General features: G+C 43.0%; 1 protein-coding gene across 1 annotated transcript in view; it reads right to left on the bottom strand.

Annotated features, from left to right (window-relative positions):
* The window catches only part of LOC122551042 (cilium assembly protein DZIP1-like), a 191,868-nt gene that overhangs the window by 164,541 nt on the left and 5,583 nt on the right, over positions 1-21,744 (bottom strand). Inside the window, exons 2-3 of the mRNA XM_087988540.1 lie at positions 20,815-20,965; positions 19,471-19,662 (exon numbers count right to left, since the gene is read on the bottom strand). Of these exons, the coding sequence (XP_087844666.1) occupies positions 19,471-19,662; positions 20,815-20,965 (343 nt within the window). The remainder of the gene's footprint in view (positions 1-19,470; positions 19,663-20,814; positions 20,966-21,744) is intronic.

Raw genomic sequence — 21,744 nt, 5'->3', positions numbered from 1 at the left:
GCTGGCAAGTCATGTTAAAATTGTACCAGACTTTGGTGTGGCTGCATTTAGAATACTGTGTACAGTTCTGGCCGCCACATTATCGAAAGGATGTGGACACTTTGGAGAGGGTGCAGAGAAGGTTAACGAGGATCTTGCCTGGTATGGAAGGTGCTCGCTATGAAGAAAGGTTGAGTAAGTAAGGTTTATTTTCATTAGAAAAAAGGAGGTTAAGGGGGGAACCTGATTGAGGTTTACAAAATCATGAAGGGTATAGACAGAATGGATAAAGACAAGCTTTTTACCAGGGTGAAGGATTCAATAGCAAGAGGTCACGCTTTCAAGGTGAGAGGTGGAAAGTTTAAGGGGGATACACGTGGCAAGTGCTTCACACAGAGGGTGGTAGACGTCTGGAATGCGTTGCCAGCAGAGGTCTAGAGGCAGGCATGGTAGATCCATTGAAGATGCATCTGGACAAATGCATGAGTAGGTGGGGAGCAGAGGAATACAGATGCTTAGGAATTGACCAACAGGTTTAGACAGTACATTTGGATCGGCTCAGGCTTGGAGGGCTGAAGGGCCTGTTCCTGGGCTGTAAATTTTCTTTGTTCTTTAAAAAATGCAATTGACTCCTGAAAGCAATATTTAATGCAGTAAACAAAATTGCTGGAAATACTCACCTGGGGAAAAACAAATAGAGTTAATGTTTCATCATGTTGAATTCTTCTAGTATTTTACATATTTATTTCAGCTTTCCAGCATCAACAGCACTTGGCTTTTCAAATAACACAATCTACATGGGCAACATTTAAATCATCAATATTCAAACGTGGATAACATTTTAGAGAGGTAGGCCTGAAAGAGGAAGGGAATGGCAGTCCAAAGGAAACTGACAGGTAGTTCATAAGATCCCTGGGGTCCCACTGAGAGGGCTGTGTTCCTCCAGGAATTGCAGACAGAGCCAAGCTTATGGCACCACAAGCAGCCTATGTGTACAGGAGGGAAAGAAGAGAGGAAGAGCAATAGCAATAAGGGGTTCCAAAGTCATGGGAACAGTAGGCGCTACTTGCGCTGTCAACATGACTCCAGGCTGGTGTCTGACCTCCTTGGTGCTAGGATATGTCACTGTACAGTTGCATGGCATCTGAGGAATGGTAAGTCAAATGGTATATGTTGGTCCCAACAACACAAGTACAAAAGAAGGAAGAGGTCTTATGTCAGGAATTCAGGGAGCTTGGCAGTAGACTAAAAAGCAGGACCTCTCAGGTTGTAATGTTTGGATTACTCCCAGTGCCATGTGCTAGTGGGTACAGTGCACCTGAATGCGTGGCTCAAGTGTTGGTGCAGGAGGGATGGATTTAGATTGCTGGATCTTTGGCATCATTTCTGGGAAAGGTGCAAGAAGAATGGTCTACATGTGAACCAGAATGGGATCAACATTCTTGCTGGATGGTTTACTCTTGCTTTCGGGAGGAGTTTAAGCTAATTCAGCAGGGGGAAGAGACCCAGATTATTTGCAGAATAGGGGAACAGAACCAATCAGTAAAACAATCAAGTTAGAGGGAGTGTAGCTGTATTAAGTTTCAAGGGAATAAGGCAAGGCTAGACAGTCTTTAATACCAAGAGTTTGACAGGTTAAAAGGATAGGTTTAGGGTGAAGATTGACACATGGAAGTGTGATATAGTAGCCATTACAGAGATGTGGTTGAGGGAGGGGCAAGACTGGCAACCAACATTCTGAGATGTGGAATCTTCAAGCAAGACAAAGGCAGGGCTAAAAGAGGAGGCATTACATTATTAGTTAAGGAGACAGTTATAGCTTAAGATCATGATATCTTGAAGGGGCATCGAATGAAACTTTCTGGATACAACTTAGGAATTATTAAAAGGTCAGCCACATTGCTAGCTGTTTATTATAATCCCCAGAGAGTCGGCAGGAAATTGAGGAGCAAATTTGTGCACATTTCACAGATGTTTGTAAAAATAATAACAAAAGGGTAATTATAGTAGATGATTTCAACTTTCCCATAGTGTTAAGCATAATGTTAAGGGCTTGGATAGGATGGATTTCTTGAAATGTGTACAGACGTTTTTAGGCCAATACACAGAGGGTCCAACAAGGGATGGAGCTGTTCCAGACCTAATTCTGAGAAAGGAAGCTGGACAGGTGGTTGTGATGGTACTTGGGAAGCATTTTAGTGATAGTGATCACAACATGGTAAAATCTGAGCTTACTGTGGCCAAAGAAACAGACAAGTCACAAAACAAAAAATACATTTTGGATTGGGACAGCATATTTTTGAAAAATAAGGCAAGACGTGGCCAAGGTAGACTGGGGACAGCTACAACTGGGGAAATCTACAGAAAAGCAATGGTGTTCAAAAGGTAATGGGTCCGCCATGTTCCCTCTAGGGTGTTAGGGAACAATAACAGCCCACAAAACCTTGAGATATTCAGGATACAATGAAAAGGAAAAGATAAGCTTTTAGCAGGTACAAGGGGAACAAATCAGCAGAGGCAATAATGGACTACAGAATGTACAGAGTGGAGCTTATGAAAGCAATTAGGAAAGCAAACAGTGGATATGAGAAAGTTCTGGCTGCTACAAGTAGAGAAAATTACAAGACATTCTATAAGTATATCATTAGGAAGGCAGGATAACTGGGGAAAGAGTAGGGCCCATCAGAGTCCAAGGGCGCAATCAGGAGCCAGAGGGCATTGGCAGAGTGTTAAACCAATACTTTACAAGTGTTTTTACTCGAGAGAGGATGAAGGTATGGAACCCAGGGGAGACACTGAGGTGCTTCAGCAAATTGACATAGGGAAGGACAAGGTATTGGGAGTGTTGGCAGGATTAAAGGTAGATAAATCTCTAGGGCCAGATGAATTGTGTCCCAGGCTGCTGTAGGAGGCAAGGGAGGAGATTGCAGAGGCACTAACCAATTTTTAAAATCTTCTGTATCCATGGGGAGGTGCAAGAGAACAGCTAAAATGGTTCTAATATTTAAGAGAGGTTGTAAAGATAAGCTAGAGAATTACAGACCAATGACTCTCACATAATAGGAGGGAAACTACTGGAGAAAATTCTGAAGGACAGCATCTGTCTCCACTTGGAGAGGTAAAACTTGATCAATTGCTTTGTCAGAGGGTGGGCAAACCTAACAAACTTGATTGATTTGGTGACCAAGTAGATGAAAGTTAGTGCAGTTGATGTAGTTTACAGAGACTTAACAAAGCCTTTGACAAGATCCCACATAGGAGACTTATCAAGAGGGCAAATGCATGAGATACAGGGTAATTTGATAGAATGTAATCAAAACTGGCTCAGCTGTTGGAGACAGAGTGCGATGACAGAAGGTTGTTTTAGTGACTTCAGTGTCCAGTGTATACCATAGGGGTCTGTGCTGGATCCTCTATTATTTGTCATTTATACAAATGACTAACTACTGTGTGGAGGGTTGGTTTAAAACTTTTGTGGATGACACAAAGATTGGTTGGTTGATTAACAGTGAGGGTTGAGTGTCTTAGACTATGAGAAAATATAGACGGGATGGTCAAATAGGCAGCTAAGTGGCATTTGGAATTCAACCCTGAAAATTGGGAGATGATACACTTTGAAAGGAATAATTTGACAAGAAAGTATTCAATAAACAACATGATACCAGGAAAGTTTATGGAACAAAGGGACCTTGGCATCTTTGGCCATGGGTCTCTGAAGGCAGAAGGGCATGTTAGTAAGGTGGTGAAAAAAAAAAATGTGAGACTTGCTTTATCAATCAAGGCATAGATTACAAAAGCATGGAAGTCGTAATGGAATTGTGTGGAATTTGGTGAAATCACAGCTAGCATACTGTGTGCATTTCTGGTTGCCACATTACAGGAAGGATGTAACTGTACTGGAGGGGGTGCAGAGACGATTCACCAGGATGCTGCCTGGGATAGAAAATTTAAGTTATGAGGAAAGTTTAGATAGGCTTCGGTTGTTTTCTTGGAACAGAGAAGACTGATGAGCGATGTGATTGAGGTGCACAAGATTATGAAAGGCATGAACAGAACATATATGGAGCAGCTGTTTCCCTCAGTTGAAAGGTCAATCACAAGGGGACATAGGTTCAAGATGAGGGGCAGGACGTTTGGGGGGAATGCGAGGAAAATCTTCTTCATCCAGAGGATAGTAACAGTCAGGAATGCACTGCCTACGAAGGTGGTGGAGGTGAGTTACTTCACATCTACTAAAAAGTACCTGGATGACACTTGGCTGTCATAATATGTGGGATTACAGTAACTATAAGCCAAATGCTGGTAAATGGGATTAGGTTGAATGTTAGGTGTTTCTGATGTATTGGTGTAGACCCAATGCCTAAAGGGCCTCTTCTGCACTGTTTGATGCTATGTGCTCTAATGAAACTTATATGCTTAGGGCACAGTGGATCAACAAACTCACCTTGTGGCTGGACAAACAGGTTAATTTCTGGTTTACTCCTTTAGTTAATCCCGACTAAACGGTTTAATGTCATTTCTCTCCCTTCCTTGGTTAGAACAAGTTGAACTTGATTAAACTATTTAAAAATGGAAAGGGAAGAACAAAAAAAAATCCTACATCAGTAGAGATGAAATGCTCAAATCTATAATAAAAGACATGATAACAGAACATTTGGTCAGCCTTACAGGTGGACAACTAGTGGATGTGGTGTATTAGGATTTTCTGAAGGCTTTTAATCTGGTCCCTCAGAAGAGGTTAGGGTAAAATTATAGGTCATGGGATAGGGGGTAACATATCAGCATGGACCAAGAATTGACTGGCAGATAGAAAACAGAAAGTGGGTAGTTTTGTAAGTGGTGGGTAGTGACGAGTAGTGTACTTCAAGGGTCAGTGCTTGAGCCCAGCAATTCACACTTTATATAAATGACCCGGATGGGGGAACCCAAAAGTAACACTTCCAAGTTTGCTAATGACAGAAACCTGGGCAGGATTGTGAGCTGTAAGAAGGAGACAGGGAAGCTTCAAGATGGTTAGACAAGTTGAATTCAGTGGCAGATGTCATACAATGTGGGTAAATATGAAGCTTTACACTTAAGAGAGAAAAACAGGAAGGAGGAATATTATTTAAGGAATATAGGGGACATATGGATATGCAAAGGCATTGTGCACCAGTCACAGAATTCATACATTGAATAAGGCCAGATGGCCCATCCAGTCCAGTCCACACCTATCCTCCAAAAAGCATCCCACCCAGGCCTGCCCTGCTAACCCATCCCCATAATCCTGCATTTTCCATGGCTAATCCACCCAATCTGCACATCCCTGGACACTAGGAACAATTTTAGCATGGCCAATCCACCTAACCTGCACATCTTTGGACTGTGGGAGAAAACCAGAGGACTCAGAGGAATTCACGCATTGACACAGAGAGAATGTGCAAACTTCACACAAGTTCGCCCAAAGTTCCTGGTGCTGTGGGGTTACAATGCTCGTCACTGAGTCAATGCAAGTAGAGAGGCAGGTGCAGCAAGCAATTAAGGCAATTTATAGGTTGGCCTTTAATACAAGAGTTCAGGAGAAGGAATGTTTTACTGCAGTTTTACAGGGCTTTGATGAGACCAATCAGGAGTATTGAGTGAAGTTTTGATCTTTCTACCAAAAATCTTGCACAGAAGGACTGCAGCAGATATTAATTAAGATGATAGTGGGGATGGCAGGGATGCTCTAAGGGAAGAGGTTGGTTTGATTGGGTCTGTATTCATTAGAGTTCAGAAAAATGATGAGGATCTGATTGAAATTTATAAAACTCTAACAGGGTTGGGCAGACTCGATGCAAGGTGAATCCAAAGAGTACTGGACCTGTGGAATTTTTCATCACAGAATGGCTTAGTCTGTTATCCCAATCCCACTCTCAACCAGTTAATCGTCTGTTCTAACCATAACTGGTTATGGTTTCTTTCTTCCTTACAGCCACTTTAGTCACGAATCCTCTTGCTCTAACCAGTAAATCTCACTCCCTTAGCAATTGACTATCTGTTCCAATCGAATAATTCTCCATGTCTAAACAGTTAACCTCTCCCATGTCTTGCCACTCCTCCTTCCTCCATCCCCATGGTTAATTCTCTTGCACTCTCTTCCCCCATCCCCTTTTCAATTTAAACTCCGCTGAATGGCTAACCAATCTATCCATTCAATACCTACAACTAGTTCTATCTCTTTGCAAGCTGTTATCCCCGTTCTAACCGGTTCAGACCGATTTCTCTCTGGACCTATCCCGCTCCCTGGATTATTTGTAGTTCCGTCCCACTGACCACTTTATTTATGGCGTGTATCCCGGCTCATTTCCAACTCCAAACAATTTATACATGCCAGGTTTATTCTCGCTCTGACCAGTTTATCGTCAAGGTTTACCGCGGTAACTAGTTTATCTGCAGCTCTGATTGCTCCAATCCTGTAGTTTTGACCAACCGCCACATGACGTGTCTTCACACTGTCTGGAACCAAACGGATTCTCTGTTCCGATTGGGGACCCGGGTCGACGTCTCAGCCAATGGGATCGGGGTGTAGTGCGTACCCCCTTCACCTCCAATTCCGCCCTTTTTGAAAAACGTTCTTTCAAAATGATCTCTATTGTTCTTCCTAGTAATGTTGATTTAAGGTCGGGGGCCTCACTGCTAATGGACAAAGTGAATAGTTAACGCCCATTCTGTACATGTGGATGAAAAACTGGTTGGTACAAACATCTTCAAAAAGAACACCGTTTTGATCCTACCTCAGGAAAAGATACATGAACTGGTATGGTCTGTGTCTCACCAAATACTTATTTGATCTTTTAATGATTAGGGGTGCCCACAATGATTAAATATATTCCTGGGAGTTTTGCTTGTCCCACACTAGCCATTAGTTGGCCAACCCATTAATAGTTGTGTTGCGCTGCTTTTCTACACCCATTTAGATGGCAGCATCACTTAAATGCTAAGAATAAATGTATTTTTGTTTGCTTTACCTATGATTTTTCTTAAGGGTTGCACACAAGTGTGTATTGGGAATTCATCTTCAATGTCTGGAGACTCCAAACCAATCCTGGAGGGTTAGCAAATTTATTTCACAAATTGCAAAATAATATGAAATGGAAATGTTGTTGCTGTCAGATAAATGTTTATATTGATATGTTCACCAGCAGAACCTTAATGTTTCCTTCTCAATCCTAAGCAATCTGAGCCAGCTAAAGTGGACTAGGCAGACAGATAAGCAAGAAAGACAGTAAGCATGCAGTAGCAGACATTTGAGTAGGTAATTAATGACTCTTATCAAAAATATATCCCAGTAAGGAGGAAAGATTCTAAGAGAGGGATAAACCAACCATGGCTTAACAAGAAAGTTAAGGAGAGTATAAAATTGAAAGAAAAAACAAAGAAGGAGGCAAAAGTCAGCAATAGATCTGAAGACTGGGATAAATTTAAAATCCAGCAAAAGAGAACTTAAAGATAATACAGAGAGAAAATAAGCTATGACAGCAAACTAGTGTGGTATAAAAACTGACAATAAGAACTTCTTAAAATATGTAAAAAGCAAGAGAGAGGTCAAAGTGACATAGGCCCCTGAGAAAATGAATGTGAGGAGACAATTTTTGGCAACAAGAAATTGGCAAAGGGATTAAACAGATGTTTTGCATCAGTCTTTTTGGTGGGAGACTTTGAATATCCCATTAATGCTAAAGAATATGGGGGAAGAATTAAATAGCACATACGAGAAGTAATTTTAGACAAATTAATGGATTCAAGGTAACAAAGTCCCCTGGCCCTGTTGGCTTGCACCTGAGAGTCTTAAAAGAAGTAACCTCAGAGTTAGTAAGTGCATTGGTTATAATTTTCCAAACATCCTTGGAGTCTGGAGAAGTACTGGATGCCGTTGTGACAATGGAAGGAGGCAAAAAGTGGGTAACTATGGGATGATTACCTAACATCTTCTGTTGGGAAAAATGTTGTCACCAATTATAAAGAAAATAAAAGCTCCACATTTGGAAAATTATAATTAATCAAGCAGAGTCAGCTTGGCTTTGTGAAAGCGAATTGTGTTTTTACTCATTCATTTAAGTTTTTTTTGAGAAACACTCAACCAAGGTGGATAGAGAGGAGCCACTGGATGTGTTTATATGGACTTCTGGAAGGCATCTAACAAGGTACCTTACAAAGGGTTGAGTCATAAAATAAGAGCCCTATGGGTTTGGAAGTAGTATATTGGCGTGGATGGAAAATTGGCTCATGGGCAGGAAAGAGTGAATGGAATGAGTTCTTTTTCAGGTTGGCAACCTGTAAACAACGGGGTTCCACAGGGATGAGTTCTGAGACTACAACTATTTACAATATAGATTAATGACTTTTGGAAGCAAGGAAATGTACCGTAGCCAAATTTGCAGATGACACAAAAATTTGTGAGGGGATACAAACAGTATACACAAAGGAATTGATAGGTTTAATAAGTAGGCAAAAAGTTGGCAAATGGATTACAATGTAGAAAATGTGAAGTTGTTCATTTTGGAAGGTAGAAGAGAAGAACAGAGCATTATTTGAATGAGGAAAGCTGCAGTACAAAGGGATTTGGGGATACTTGTGTATGAAGCACGAAAAGCACGCACACAGGTGCAGCAGGTAATCTGGAAGGTTAATGGAATGTTGCCTTTATTTCAAGGTGGTTGCAGTGTAAGAGTAGGAAAGTCTTACTGCAGCTGTACAAGGTTCTGATGAGACCAGATGTGATGTACTGGGAGATGTTTTGGTCCCCTTATTTAAGGAAAGATATTGTTTGATTGGAGACAGTTCAGAGAAGGTTCAATAGGATGATCTCCAATATGAAAGGATTGTCTTATGAGCAAAGATGAAACAGGTTGAGACTCTACTCACGAGTTTAGAAGAATGAAAGATGATTTCATTGAAACATGATTCTTAAGTGGTTTGACAGGATAAATGCAGAGATGATTTTTCCCCTCATTGGAGAGTCTGTTACCAGAGGGCATTGTCTTAAATTTCCACATGTTTACTCTGAGATAAGAGGGTATTTCTTCTCTCTGGGTTGAGTTTCTTTGGAACTGTGGTCGCAGAGTCCTTTTTGTAGGCTGAGATAAATAGGTAGGTGGAAAAAAGCAAGAAAGCAGATGTGAGGAATGTCAAATCATCCGTGATCTTATTGAATGGGGAAGCAGACTTATGTGGGTCTGCTCTTGTTCCTATTTCTTCTGGTCTTATAATGCAGCTTTGTTCCCCTCTTCCCTCAGCACTTCAGAAGCTTCACAAATGATGGGATGCTTTTAACCAGATTTCCCCTCCTTTTAAGTCATTACTACTAATTTGTGCTTCACTGAGAATATAATGTTTGATTTGCAAGTACCTGTGGCAATGTGCAATTTGTCTTTGACCAGAATTTAAGGTCTGTGCACATTCAATCTGCATGCATTGCAAGTGAGCAAGGAAACGATTGGAAATAAGAAATACCTGGAATTTGCTAAAGCATGCAACATGTATTTGCCCCTTTAATATCCTAGCATTCAGCAGACATGACCCAATCCTTTCACTCATTGAGCTGACACCAACTCCACTCACCATGGACATTGTCCTAGCCACTTTCCAGTTGCATTTTGCAAGTGATGACAGGGATCACTGGTCAAATAGACACTGAGTACAGGGCTCTGCCTATTTTCCATGTAGCAAAACACAGTTTTACATCCCCTTTTACCTCACCCTACTCTTCTAGACAATTTCCAGACATTATCTCCATGTGCATACCAACCACTTGAACTGTCTTCCTCAACCCTAACATTACACTTTAATGACATCCACCTGCTCTTTGTTCCTCCTTTAATTCTTCCTCTGCCCTTATAGGTCTCCCTTGGACACATTTCAACAATGAACACCTGGGCCCACAAGACAGTAGCCTGTGGTCACCTTCAATGAACAGCCTTAGATATGACTGACTAGATCTCTGTGTTTTCAGATCCCCAAATGATACACTACTGGTGTTGGTCCTACAAGGCTGAAGATTTCCCACTCCCCAGAATGTGGTCAAACAGATCCCCTGACCTTGGGTTAGGCACACGACTGAGCAGGGCCAAGTCTCCCTGGATAGTGAGCAGAATGTGCTCATGACTGAAGGTATCAAGACCATCACCTCCTCCCCTCCACCTGTCTCCCCCCCCCCCCCCCCCCCCCCCCCCCCCCCCCAACAACAGACAGCAGCATAACCCCCCTCCCCACCGCCTTGACAGGACTGAACATTTGCCCCTATCCACTTTTCAATTTGGTCACTTGGTTGCTTAAGTATGCTGCGCGTTTGTCATGCAGGTACCTAACATATACTTTATATGTAAGATTGATATCTTGGTGTGTCATTCATAAATAAAGCCATCACTTCAATCCCTATACAAATGGGTATGTTTTAGCATGACAAGCAGTCTGTGTGCCACATCAATACGACACTACTGTACTAATATCTGTAAAGACTGTACTTGTTAATTGTATTTTTGATTACAGACTGAAATTGGAGAATAGCTGGTTTTAAAGTCAAGGATTGTTGAAGAGGTTGATCTTTTTAAAGTAAATACTTATTGTAAGTGCAATGTACATAATTGTTAGTTCATGCAATTGGGAGAATTCCAGTAGATGAGCTAGACCAGAAAATTGTGTAGAAAACATGATTCAGCTGGCAACAAGTAGGTGAACCGGTGATGGCCGGTTGTCGATGATAAAGACTTTCTGCTTTCCAACAATTGTCATTGGCTTCCGAGTTGATGATCAGCTTGTCTGTGACCACTGAGGTCAGAAGCTTTAAAATTTATGGAAATGGAGGTACTGTTTGTCTCTGATTTTAAAAAAAAACATTAAAGATGGTGCATTTGCTGGCAGTGACAAATGTGCGCAATACACCATATTAAATCTCACGTGCAGATTTCTGGGGAAATGAGCAGAGAGGAATTAGACATTGAGATGCACAGTGGGGGGGGGGGGGGGGGGGTGAGAGGTCAAGATGGGACAGGAGAAGAGATTGTGACAGGTTGAGGGGAGGTAAGAGAGTGAGAGGAATGGGGAAGGGAGACATGGGGGAGAAGGCCTCTTGGCTCCTCCTTGCATCACAGATCCAAGATGCTCCCTGTCACATGGTCATGTGCAATTAGTGTATTTGCACACAATGTCATAGTCTCTGTGATGAGGTTTGTGTGAGGAATTTTGTCTTCTCCAATGAGCATGCCTGCTGTTGCCAGTGACAGCAAACACTGCCAGTAAATAGAACCAATTTATTTTCCCTCACCAGTTGCTGTAAGCTGTTGCTGTTAACCAATCAGTTCATTATTGAGAGCTAGCTGCTTTGTATCTCCAGCAGACAGGTAAAAGTACCAAGAGATGTTTCCCAATGTGGCAAAAGGATGGTCTAAGTGAGGACAGGGACTATTGATTTACCTTTCCAGATTTTCTTTCCACTCATAACGTTATCTTGTGACTGTCTGGATTTTTTACAACGGCAGCTTTAAACTGGGCGAGTTATCAGTTGATGGTTCGTAATTGTTCACCTGTAGCTAAAATCTACTTATTTATATAATAAACAGTAATTTTTGCTAAGTACAGAAACCTGGTGCTTTCTGTCAAACTGATTATAAAAAGACAGGTAAATTGGGGAACTTTGTGTACTTCTATAAAATGTTTGACTTTTATGACAATTCCAAGAATAATCGGCCTGACTTCCAGTGCACTGTCCCAGTGAAATGTAACATATCCTTTAGTTCTGGCTGAAGTACCAATGTGCTCAGGGAACGTCACAGCATGACAAGGCAAATATGCTGCAAGCATGTTGGTACATGCTAATTGAGTGAATGCTGAAAAAACAAATGAGCAGCCCAGAGATGCAACCTGATCCAATTCGGGACAATGAGTTGGGTTCCTTTTCCTGTGTGTGCAAAGTGTTGTCTCATCAGTCTTTTAATGATAGCTGCTGGTGTGCCCTACAATGAAAGTCTATGTTTCCTATGTGCCCTACAAGTGGATCAGAGAGGCACTATTATGGTTGTGAGGTGTTGGCTCCAACATTTTCCAATGTCTATGGGTAAAGGGGTTTGTGTGGCTGGATTATATCCTGAGATGCAGTTTGGTGCTGAGCAAGACGGTGGCTCCTCACAGCTAGTAGCAAGGTAAAGTTGTCAGGGTACCTGCTCCAGATTCTATGTCCAGAAATCTGTGTCTAGTTGTTCAGCACATTTGATAGGATAAGGAGTTGAAAGTTATTGAGGGAAGTTGCTGAATTAATACGACAAATTATAGTTTCCCCTTAATTGGCAAATTGAGTTTCTCTGCTCACCACATGTAGAAAAATGCAACAATGTGCTCCTATCTAATTCTGTTACAAATCTTGCCTTGGCCAATGCGGCTTTGCAGTAATTCATATAAAATCTGAAAAGGCTCAAAATGAATTTACAATTATGAGGAACAGAAATTTTCAAACAAGAGTAAGAGACCAGTCAATGAGCTAGTTGGAGAATTGTGGATCCTATTTTATACAGAGCTGAAAAATCTCTACAGAGGTCGGTATCCTGTCACCATGAGCATCTGGACCCGTGGCAGGATCTCTCGGTTCCGCAGTCGGTCAATAAACACTCACAATCAGTCTGATTTTTAAGATTTCATTCTTTTTATTTCTTCATACGGTGAAGCATTGATCTCCCAGAAACAGAGGTTAAACACTTCTGTGTTCTTCAGAGGAGCTGCTCACATGGCTTAAAACAAAGATATTTTTATACATTTCTTAAAGGCACAGGCTATGATCGCATAGTACATTCAGACAATTACCAATCAATATACAATATGGCTTTATTTGACAGTTACTTGGTCTAATGATATTTCCTGGGACTAACTTTGTTTTCCAACACTCGGACCTTCATTATCTCACTAACTGCGTCTTTGCACCTGTATTTGAAGGTCAGTTACCTAGTCTAGTTATTTCTATGCTTAAAAATAAGCATTGTGTGCTAATCTCTGTTGAAGCAGATTGTGGTTACTCAATATGCAGCTAAAGCAGAATTAAAAGACAAATTGCAGCTTTTTGCAGATTTGTCAATTTGCAGCCTAGAAGCCATTTTGTCATGTTATTTGCATAGAGTAGCCATTTTATTACCATCTAAGTTATTAAGAGCATCTGTTAAGCAGTTGTTCCTGACACAACTAGTTGCCTCAGCCTGCATTCAGTTTTCAGATCCTCATCTCCCCGCTTTGGTAATTCAATGACCACACCATAGGATGGGAGGGCATGGATTAGATCAGTCCAGTCGAATGGACACTAGAGATTGCCATACTTCCTTCTCCTCTGAGGAGGAAGTAGGTGTAAGCAATTGTACCTCCTCATCTTCATTTGGACCGAGAAGAAGCATCTACTGGGAGGGACCGATGTTGTCAACGGAAGTTGTTAGCTTGGTAATAATACATTTAATCATAGCAATGTCAGCAAAAAGACAAATTAAAATAATGTTAATATACATGGCCAGATTTATCAACCAGTTGTACCATGAGCCAAAACCCTAATCTCTCCGTGCAGTGCCTTCTATCATTTGATTTATGAAGGTGTGGATGTTATCTACATTCTTGGTAATGTTCTTGTTGAGATCAGTAACCCCCATCATAAACTTGCCCTTTACTATGGCGTAAACCCCACCCTCCTTGGCGAGTAGATAGTTGAGGGCATACCGGTTTTGCTGTGAAAATAGACGTAATTCTGAGAGCATGTCCTTAACTCCTGCTAAGGCTGAGGCTGTCTCGTTGCCCAAGAGGGTGAGACCACAAATAAGAGTTTCAGTTTTGATGGCTAATAATTCCTGCAGATCCTCCTAAGGAAAATGTACTAAGAAATGCGTAGTCCACAAACTGAGCTTTACTGCTGCCCAATGCGTGCAGAATTCAGGCGAAACTGAATGTTTGGTAGGGAAACCCCAATCCCATTCCCAGGTAATTGGACAGGGAACAGTAGTCTGGAAAAGTATCCCCACAGCTGCAGCACCAATTTCATCAAGAACAAGGAAGTTTAGGGTGTAGGTTTGCTCGCTGAGCTGTAGGCTTGATATCCAGACGTTTCATTATCTGGCTAGGTAACATCATCAGTGGCGACCTCCAAGTGAAGCGAAGCTGTTGTCTCCTGCTTTCTATTTATATCTTTCTCCTGGATGGGGTTCCTGGGGTTTGTGATGATGTCATTTCCTGTTCGTTTTCTGAGGGGTAAATAGATGGCATCTAGATCTATGTGTTTGTTTATGGTGCTGTGGTTGGAGTGCCAGGCCTCTAGGAATTCTCTGGCGTGTCTTTGCTTAGCCTGTCCCAGGTTAGATGTGTTGTCCCAGTCGAAATGGTGGGTTTTTTTCATCCATGTGTAGGGATACGAGGAAGAGAGGGTCCATCAACATCGACCTGGCAAAGGAAACACTTACCACACTTTTAGAAGAGACCATCACACACACACCAATCACCATCAACCACATTATCAACGAAAACATCATGAAGCTAGTGTACCTGTGCCTCACCACCCACTTCACTTTCAACAGCATAGTCTACAAACAAACCAATGGCACACCCATGGGATCTCCACTATCAGGATTCATAGCAGAACAAACAGCCCTACCAACCATCAAACCAAAAATCTGGGTCCGCTACGTAGACGACACATTTGTCATCACAAAACGAAACAAGATAGAAGAGACATTTAACATCATCAACAACACCCTCACAGGCATAAAGTTCACCAAGGAGGAAGAAACTTACAACAAACTCGCACTCCTGGACGTCACAGTTGAAAGAAAGGACAACGGAGAAGTACAAAACTGCGTATACAGAAAACCGACAAACACTGACCAAATACTTAACTACACCAGCAATCATCCCAACACACACAAACGAAGCTGTATCAGAACACTATTCCGACGAGCCACCACACACTGCAGCACAGACGAACTTCGGAAAACAGAGGACAACCACCTACACAGCGTATTCAAGAAGAACGGATACTCAAAAAATACAGTGCGCAGATTCCTCAAGAACAAACCACGACAAGCAGACCAAACACAGCCAGAAACCCTAACCATCTTACCATACATCAAAGAAGTTTCAGAAATGACAGCCAGACTACTAAGACCCCTCGGAATCCTAGTAGCACACAAATCCACCAACACTCTCAAACAAAAACTAACAAACTTAAAAGACCCAGTACATCCCATGTACAAAACCAACGTCATCTACAAAATTCCATGCAAGGACTGCCACAAACACTACATAGGACAAACAGGAAGAAAGTTAGCCACCAGGGTACACAAACACCAGCTAGCCACAAAAAGGCACGACCCTCTCTCCCTCGTAGCTCTACACACGGATGAAAAAAGCCACCATTTCGACTGGGACAGGCTAAGCAAGGACAGGCTAATCAAAGACATGCCAGAGAATTCCTAGAGGCCTGGCACACCAACCACAACACCATAAACAAACACATAGATCTAGATGCCATCTATCAACCCCTCAGAAAACGAACAGGAAATGACATCACCACAAACCCCAGAAACCCCATCCAGGAGAAAGATATAAATAGAAAGCAGGAGACAACAGCTTTCTATCGGTATGTCAGGAATAAAAAAATGACTAGGGTAGGAATAGGTCCAGTCAAGGATAGTAGTGGGAAGTTGCGTGTGGAGGCTGAAGAGATTGGGGAGACACTGAATGAATACTTTTCGTCAGTATTCAATCAGGAACAGGACATTGTTGTCAACGTGAGTACTGAGTCACAATTAAGTAGAATGGATGGCTTTGAGGTATGTAGAGAAGAGGTGTTGGAAATTCTGGAAAGGGTGAAAATAGATAAGTCCCCTGGGCCTGATGGAATTTATCCTAGGATTCTCTGGGAAGCAAGGGAGGAGATTGCAGAGCCATTGGCCTTGATTTTTATGTCCTCGTTGTCTACAGGAGTAGTGCCAAAAGATTGGAGGCTAGCAAATGTGGTTCCCTTGTTCAAGAAGGGGAGTAGGGATAACCCTAGTAATTATAGGCCGGTGAGTCTCACTTCTGTTGTGGGCAAAATCTTAGAGAGGATTGTAAGGGATAGGATTTATGAACATCTGGATAGGAATAATGTGATCAAGGATAGTCAGCGTGGTTTTGTGAAGGGCAGGTCGTGCCTCACAAACCTTATTGAATTCTTTGAGAAGGTGACTAAGGAGGTGGACGAGGGGAAAGCAGTAGATGTGGTGTATATGGATTTTAGTAAGGCGTTTGATAAGGTTCCCCATGGTAGACTACTGCAAAACATAGGGAGGTATGGCATTGAGGGTGAGTTGGAGGTTTGGATTAGGAGTTGGCTGGCTGGAAGAAGACAGAGGGTAGTAGTTGATGGCAAAGGTTCATCTTGGAGTGCCGTCACTAGCGTGTTCCGCAAGGATCTGTTTTGGGACCATTGCTGTTTGTCATTTTTATAAATGACCTGGAGGAGGGGTTAGAAGGTTGGGTGAGCAAGTTTGCGGATGATACGAAAGTCGGAGGAGTTGTAGACAGTGAGGAAGGATGTGGCAGGTTACAGCGGGATATAGATAAGCTGCAGAACTGGGCAGAAAGGTGGTAAATGGAGTTCAATATAGCTAAGTGTGAGGTGATTCACTTAGGTAAGAGTAATAAAAAGATGGGGTACTGGGCTAATGGTCGGATACTTGGTAGTGTGGATGAGCAGAGGGATCTTGGTGTCCATGTACACAAATCTTTGAAAGATGCAACCCAGGTAAATAGTGCGGTGAAGAAGGCATATGGCGTACTGGCTTTTATTGGTAGAGGAATTGAGTTCCGGAGTACTGAGGTCATGTTGCAGTTGTATAAGACTCTGGTGCGGCCGTATCTGGAGTATTGTGTGCAGTTTTGGTCGCCATACTATAGGAAGGATGTGGAGGCACTGGAACGGGTGCAGAGGAGGTTTACCAGGATGTTGCCTGGTATGGCAGAAAGATCGTATGAGGAAAGGCTGAGGCACTTGGGGTTGTTTTCATTGGAGAAAAGAAGGTTTAGGGGTGACTTGATAGAGGTGTATAAGATGATTTAGGGGTTTAGATAGGGTTGACAGTGAGAATCTTTTTCCACGTATGGAGTCAGCTATTACAAGGGGGCATAGCTTTAAATTAAGGGGAGGTAGGTATAGGACAGATGTTAGGGGTAGGTTCTTTACTCAGCGAGTCGTGAGTTCATGGAATGCCCTGCCAGTAGCAGTGGTGGACTCTCCCTCATTATGGGCATTTAAGCGGGCATTGGATAGGCATATGGAGGATAGTGGGCTAGTGTAGGTTAGGTGGGCTTGGATCGGCGCAACATCGAGGACCGAAGGGCCTGTACTGCGCTGTATTCTTCTATGTTCTATGTTCTATGTTCACTTGGAGGGCGCCACTGATGATGTTACCTAGCCAGGTAATGAAACATCTGGATATCAAACCTACAGCTCAGTGAGTAAACCTACACCCTAAACCTCAACATGAGCTACAAGCCTTCACAAACCTTGCGACAAGGAAGTTGCTTGCTCTACCTTAACTGATAAAGTTTGGGAGATTTGTAGCTCGGGTGCTCGTTGTCGTGGTTCTGTTCGCCGAGCTGGAAGTTTGTGTTGCAGATGTTTCGTCCCCTATCTAGGTGACATCCTCAGTGCTTGGGAGCCTCCTGTGAAGCGCTTCTGTGATGTTTCCTCCAGCATTTATAGTGATTTGTATCTGCCGCTTCCGGTTGTCAGTTCCAGCTGTCCGCTGCAGTGGCCGATATATTGGGTCTGGGTCAATGTGCTTGTTGATTGAATCAGTGGATGAGTGCCATGTCTCTAGGAATTCCCTGGCTGTTCTCTGTTTGGCTTGTCCGATAATAGTAGTGTTGTCCCAGCCGAACTCATCTTGCTTGTCATCTGAGTGTGTGGCTACTAAGGATAGCTAGTCATGTTGTTTCGTGGCTAGTTGGTGTTCATGGATGCGGATCGTTAGCTGTCTTCCATGAGGACTGCCACAACCCAAAGGACTAGCCACACTACCATACATCAAAAACATTTCTGAACTGACAGCCAGACTACTGCGACCACTAGGACTCATAACAGCACACAAACCAACAGCCACCCTCAGACAACTCACCAGGACGAAGGACCCGATACCCAGCATGAGCAAAACCAATATAGTGTACGAAATCTCATGCAAGGACTGCACAAAACACTACATAGGACAAGCAGGAAGACAGCTAACGATCCGCATCCATGAACACCAACTAGCTACGAAACAACATGACCAGCTATCCTTAGTAGGCATACACTCAGATGACAAGCAACATGAGTTTGACTGGGACAACACTACTATTATAGGACAAGCCAAACAGAGAACAGCCAGGGAATTCCTAGAGGCATGGCACTCATCCACTGATTCAATCAACAAGCACATCGACCTGGACCCAATATACTGGCCACTGCAGCGGACAGCTGGAACTGACAACCGGAAGCGGCAGATACAAATCACTATAAATGCTGGAGGAAACATCACAGAAGCGCTTCACAGGAGGCTCCCAAGCACTGAGGATGTCACCTAGACAGGGGACGAAACGTCTGCAACACAAATTTCCAGTTCGGTGAAAAGAACCACAACATTGACTGAAAAAATAATAACCAGGTTTAGTATAGATAATGGAGGGAACTTCCCAGTAAGAAGCATATCTGTCTTTGGGTCTACCCTGGACATACAGGTAGTCCATGGCCACAAAGTATGGTTGTCCTGAGCGATTAGGGTGAAAGCTATTCAATAAAAAGAGGTGGGTCCTTCGGTAAGAGATCCGGTTATTGTCCCAGAATGGTTCCTTCCATCCCACAATTGGGAAGGTGGAGGTACCATTTAGGGGTATATAGTGAAGGTGGGTGCCATTACCCGTACCGCAAAGGGCCTGAATACCAGCAATAACAGAGACACACTTCTCCGGTAGGCATGCACATGAAATGTGAGGCCCCACAGGGGAGCAGTAGCAGTTGATACGTAAGTGTACCCCCATCCCTTACCGTCATAACAGTTGGGATAGTGTATTAAGGAAGTCCACAAGCAACTAGCAGGTGGGGTAAGTAATAGTCAAAAGAAACATTTTATCTGGTAAATGCCTTCGAGATATTCCATACTCTGCTGTTGGGATTCGGGAGGGGGAAAGAGATCAAAGAGTCCTTTGATGATGTGAGGGCGTAACAGATTACTTTATCCCAGCTGAATATTTTATTGTGACTTTGAAGAAGCAAATTGTTAGTGCAAGATAGCATTTTCCCCCTTTTCTCTTTTGCGACATGCCAATTTAGACCTCTCTGGATAGGGGCGAGGCTTACCCGGGCCACCCATAGCACAGCTGAAATCAAACTGACACAAAACACCTTGATAGGGTAAAGACCATTGAGACTATAATGAAGTGCCTGATCATCTTGATGCATTTGTCCACTGTGGCAATCCTTCTTGGTAACATTACATGCATTGAAGGAATCAGTCTCTCGGCACACAATTACATCTTTTAGGCATAAATGGTACACAGTCTCTGGTTGTTCAGGATCACATGGGTAAACAGTCCCTTCCTGAGCACCAATGCTGGCGATGACGAGTCCATGTAGCAGGGTAAGTTCAATCTTCATAACGGTCGATTTTGGATCAAAGATTAGGATATCTAAAAAAGAAGAATTACTATTCGAAACATGCAGCTATATTTTAGTAGTTTGATTCCAGTTGCTCTCTGTTCCCCAGTTGGGGTGGTGAGAAGGACCCGGAAGGGTCCTTCCCATCAAGTTTGGAAGCCATGGCATGTCCAATTCTTGATGAGAACGAAGGAACCTGGCTCAACAGTTGGAACATGTCGAGGGAAGGGAGCTTCTCATGAGCAGCACAAATATGGGAGTGAAGACCTCACAAAACTTTAGTCGAGGAAAGAACATAGGAGGACATGTCCTCAGTCATGTGGTGGAAGTGGAATTGGGGAGGAGTCCTCACTCCAAGGCGTGCGGAAAGCTCGACCGTAGACTATTTTGGCTGGGGACAAGTATGTTTTACCCATAGGAGTACACTGTAGGTGGAACAATACCAAAGACAATAAACTAACTCAGAAAAGACCTGTCTCAGAAGTCAATTAAGCAAGTTTATTTTCAGAGTCTGGTTACAGCGCTTCAAGCCCTGCATCCTGTGGGCAATTAGCACAATGAGGTTGGCGGCGGATCCCAAAATGGGAACATAATTCCTCATTAATATCACCAATAAAATGAGGACCATTGTCAGAAGACAGGCAAAAGCAAATACCAAAACAGGGATAATCTGCTCGAGCAAAATATTTACAATGGTTTTGGCAGTAGCATTTGGAAGTGGGGTAACCTTTAACTCATTTGGGGGAAAAAAATCAACAATGACCAAAACATGCATATAGTGCTGACACTTTTGCCACTCGATGAAGTCAAATTGAAGGGTTTGAAAGAGCTCTTGGGGGAGAGGTGTCTGCCCCAGTGGGCAAGGCACACTCTTGCCGGGTTGTGCTCTTGGCAGGTGAGGCATCGAGCACTGATAGTTTGGGCCATCTGCTGAAAGAGAGGGTGCTACCAGGTGGTCAAGAGAAGGTCAGATGTTGAGTGAGAACTGCAATGAGTAGCATTGTGGAGACAGTCAACGACCTGTAAGGCAAGAGCATCAGACATACAAATTTGACTAGCTGGAGTGGTCCAAAGTTTAGTTACAGGGTTACAATAACAGCTGGCCTTGGACCACAACAGCTTTTCAGAGTCAGAGGTAACAACATCTTTAATGGTTGGCATTAGGTTGTCTGAGGTTGACTCACTCTTATCAAAGCTTTCGGTCTGGCTCATCATTTTAGGCACAATCAAAAGATGGCTGCGAGAGGCTTCTTTTGCGGTCTCATCAGCAACACGGTTACCAATGTCGACAGGGGATTGGCCAGTGGTATGCGCAGCACATTTAATAACAGAAACCTGTTGTGGGAGTAGGAGTGCAGTTAAGAGGTCAGAGACAAGCTGGCAGTGAGAAATGGGAGTGCCTGTAAATGTCAAAAACCCTCTGCATTGTCTGAGACGCGAATACCTTTATGGTCAGTAGAAGAACTACCATCAGTGAACATGTTGGTATCAGAGTCTGGGATAGGGGCATCAGAAAGATCTGGATGAATTTTGATGCCCTCATTAATGAGGAGAAAATAGTCATGAACTGGAGTGGATAAGGGTGACGTGGGATGTGCAATGAAATCGGCAGTATTAATGGTGCTACAGTACTTAAAGGTCAGTCAAGGGTTGTTGAGGAGGTAAACGTCATAACGGTTTTGGCGAGCAGCAGTCAAATGTTGAGTTTGTAGTTGTCTTAACAGGGCGATCACAGCATGAGAACTGTAGACGACAATGTCATGTTGAAGTGTGAGGTTTTCTGCGGACTATAAACTAACTGAGGATTTGAGTACAACGGGGATGTCCTTGGGCAAGAGTCAAGTTTACTGGGGAAATAGACAATCGGGCAGTGTCGATCTCCATGTAGTTGAGTGAGAACTGAGGAAGTCATCCAGAATAGTGCAGTAAAGTTGGAAAGGCCTGTCATAGAGGGGTCTTCCCAAAGCTGGAGCTTGTGACAAGGCATGTTTAAGTTCATTGAATGCTTGCTTTGCCTCTGAGGAGAGCTCCAAGGTACCTTCATAGGAAAGAAAAGGGATCAACATCTTAATGAGAAGGGCAGAGTTAGGGATCCATTGTCGGCCGAAGTTGAC

The sequence above is a fragment of the Chiloscyllium plagiosum genome, unplaced genomic scaffold (genome assembly GCF_037043375.1).
Source record: "Chiloscyllium plagiosum isolate Xiang-an unplaced genomic scaffold, Cpla_swu_hap1 HiC_scaffold_6, whole genome shotgun sequence".
NCBI classification, from domain to species: domain Eukaryota; kingdom Metazoa; phylum Chordata; class Chondrichthyes; order Orectolobiformes; family Hemiscylliidae; genus Chiloscyllium; species Chiloscyllium plagiosum.
This window is presented reverse-complemented; position numbering and strand designations above follow the sequence as displayed.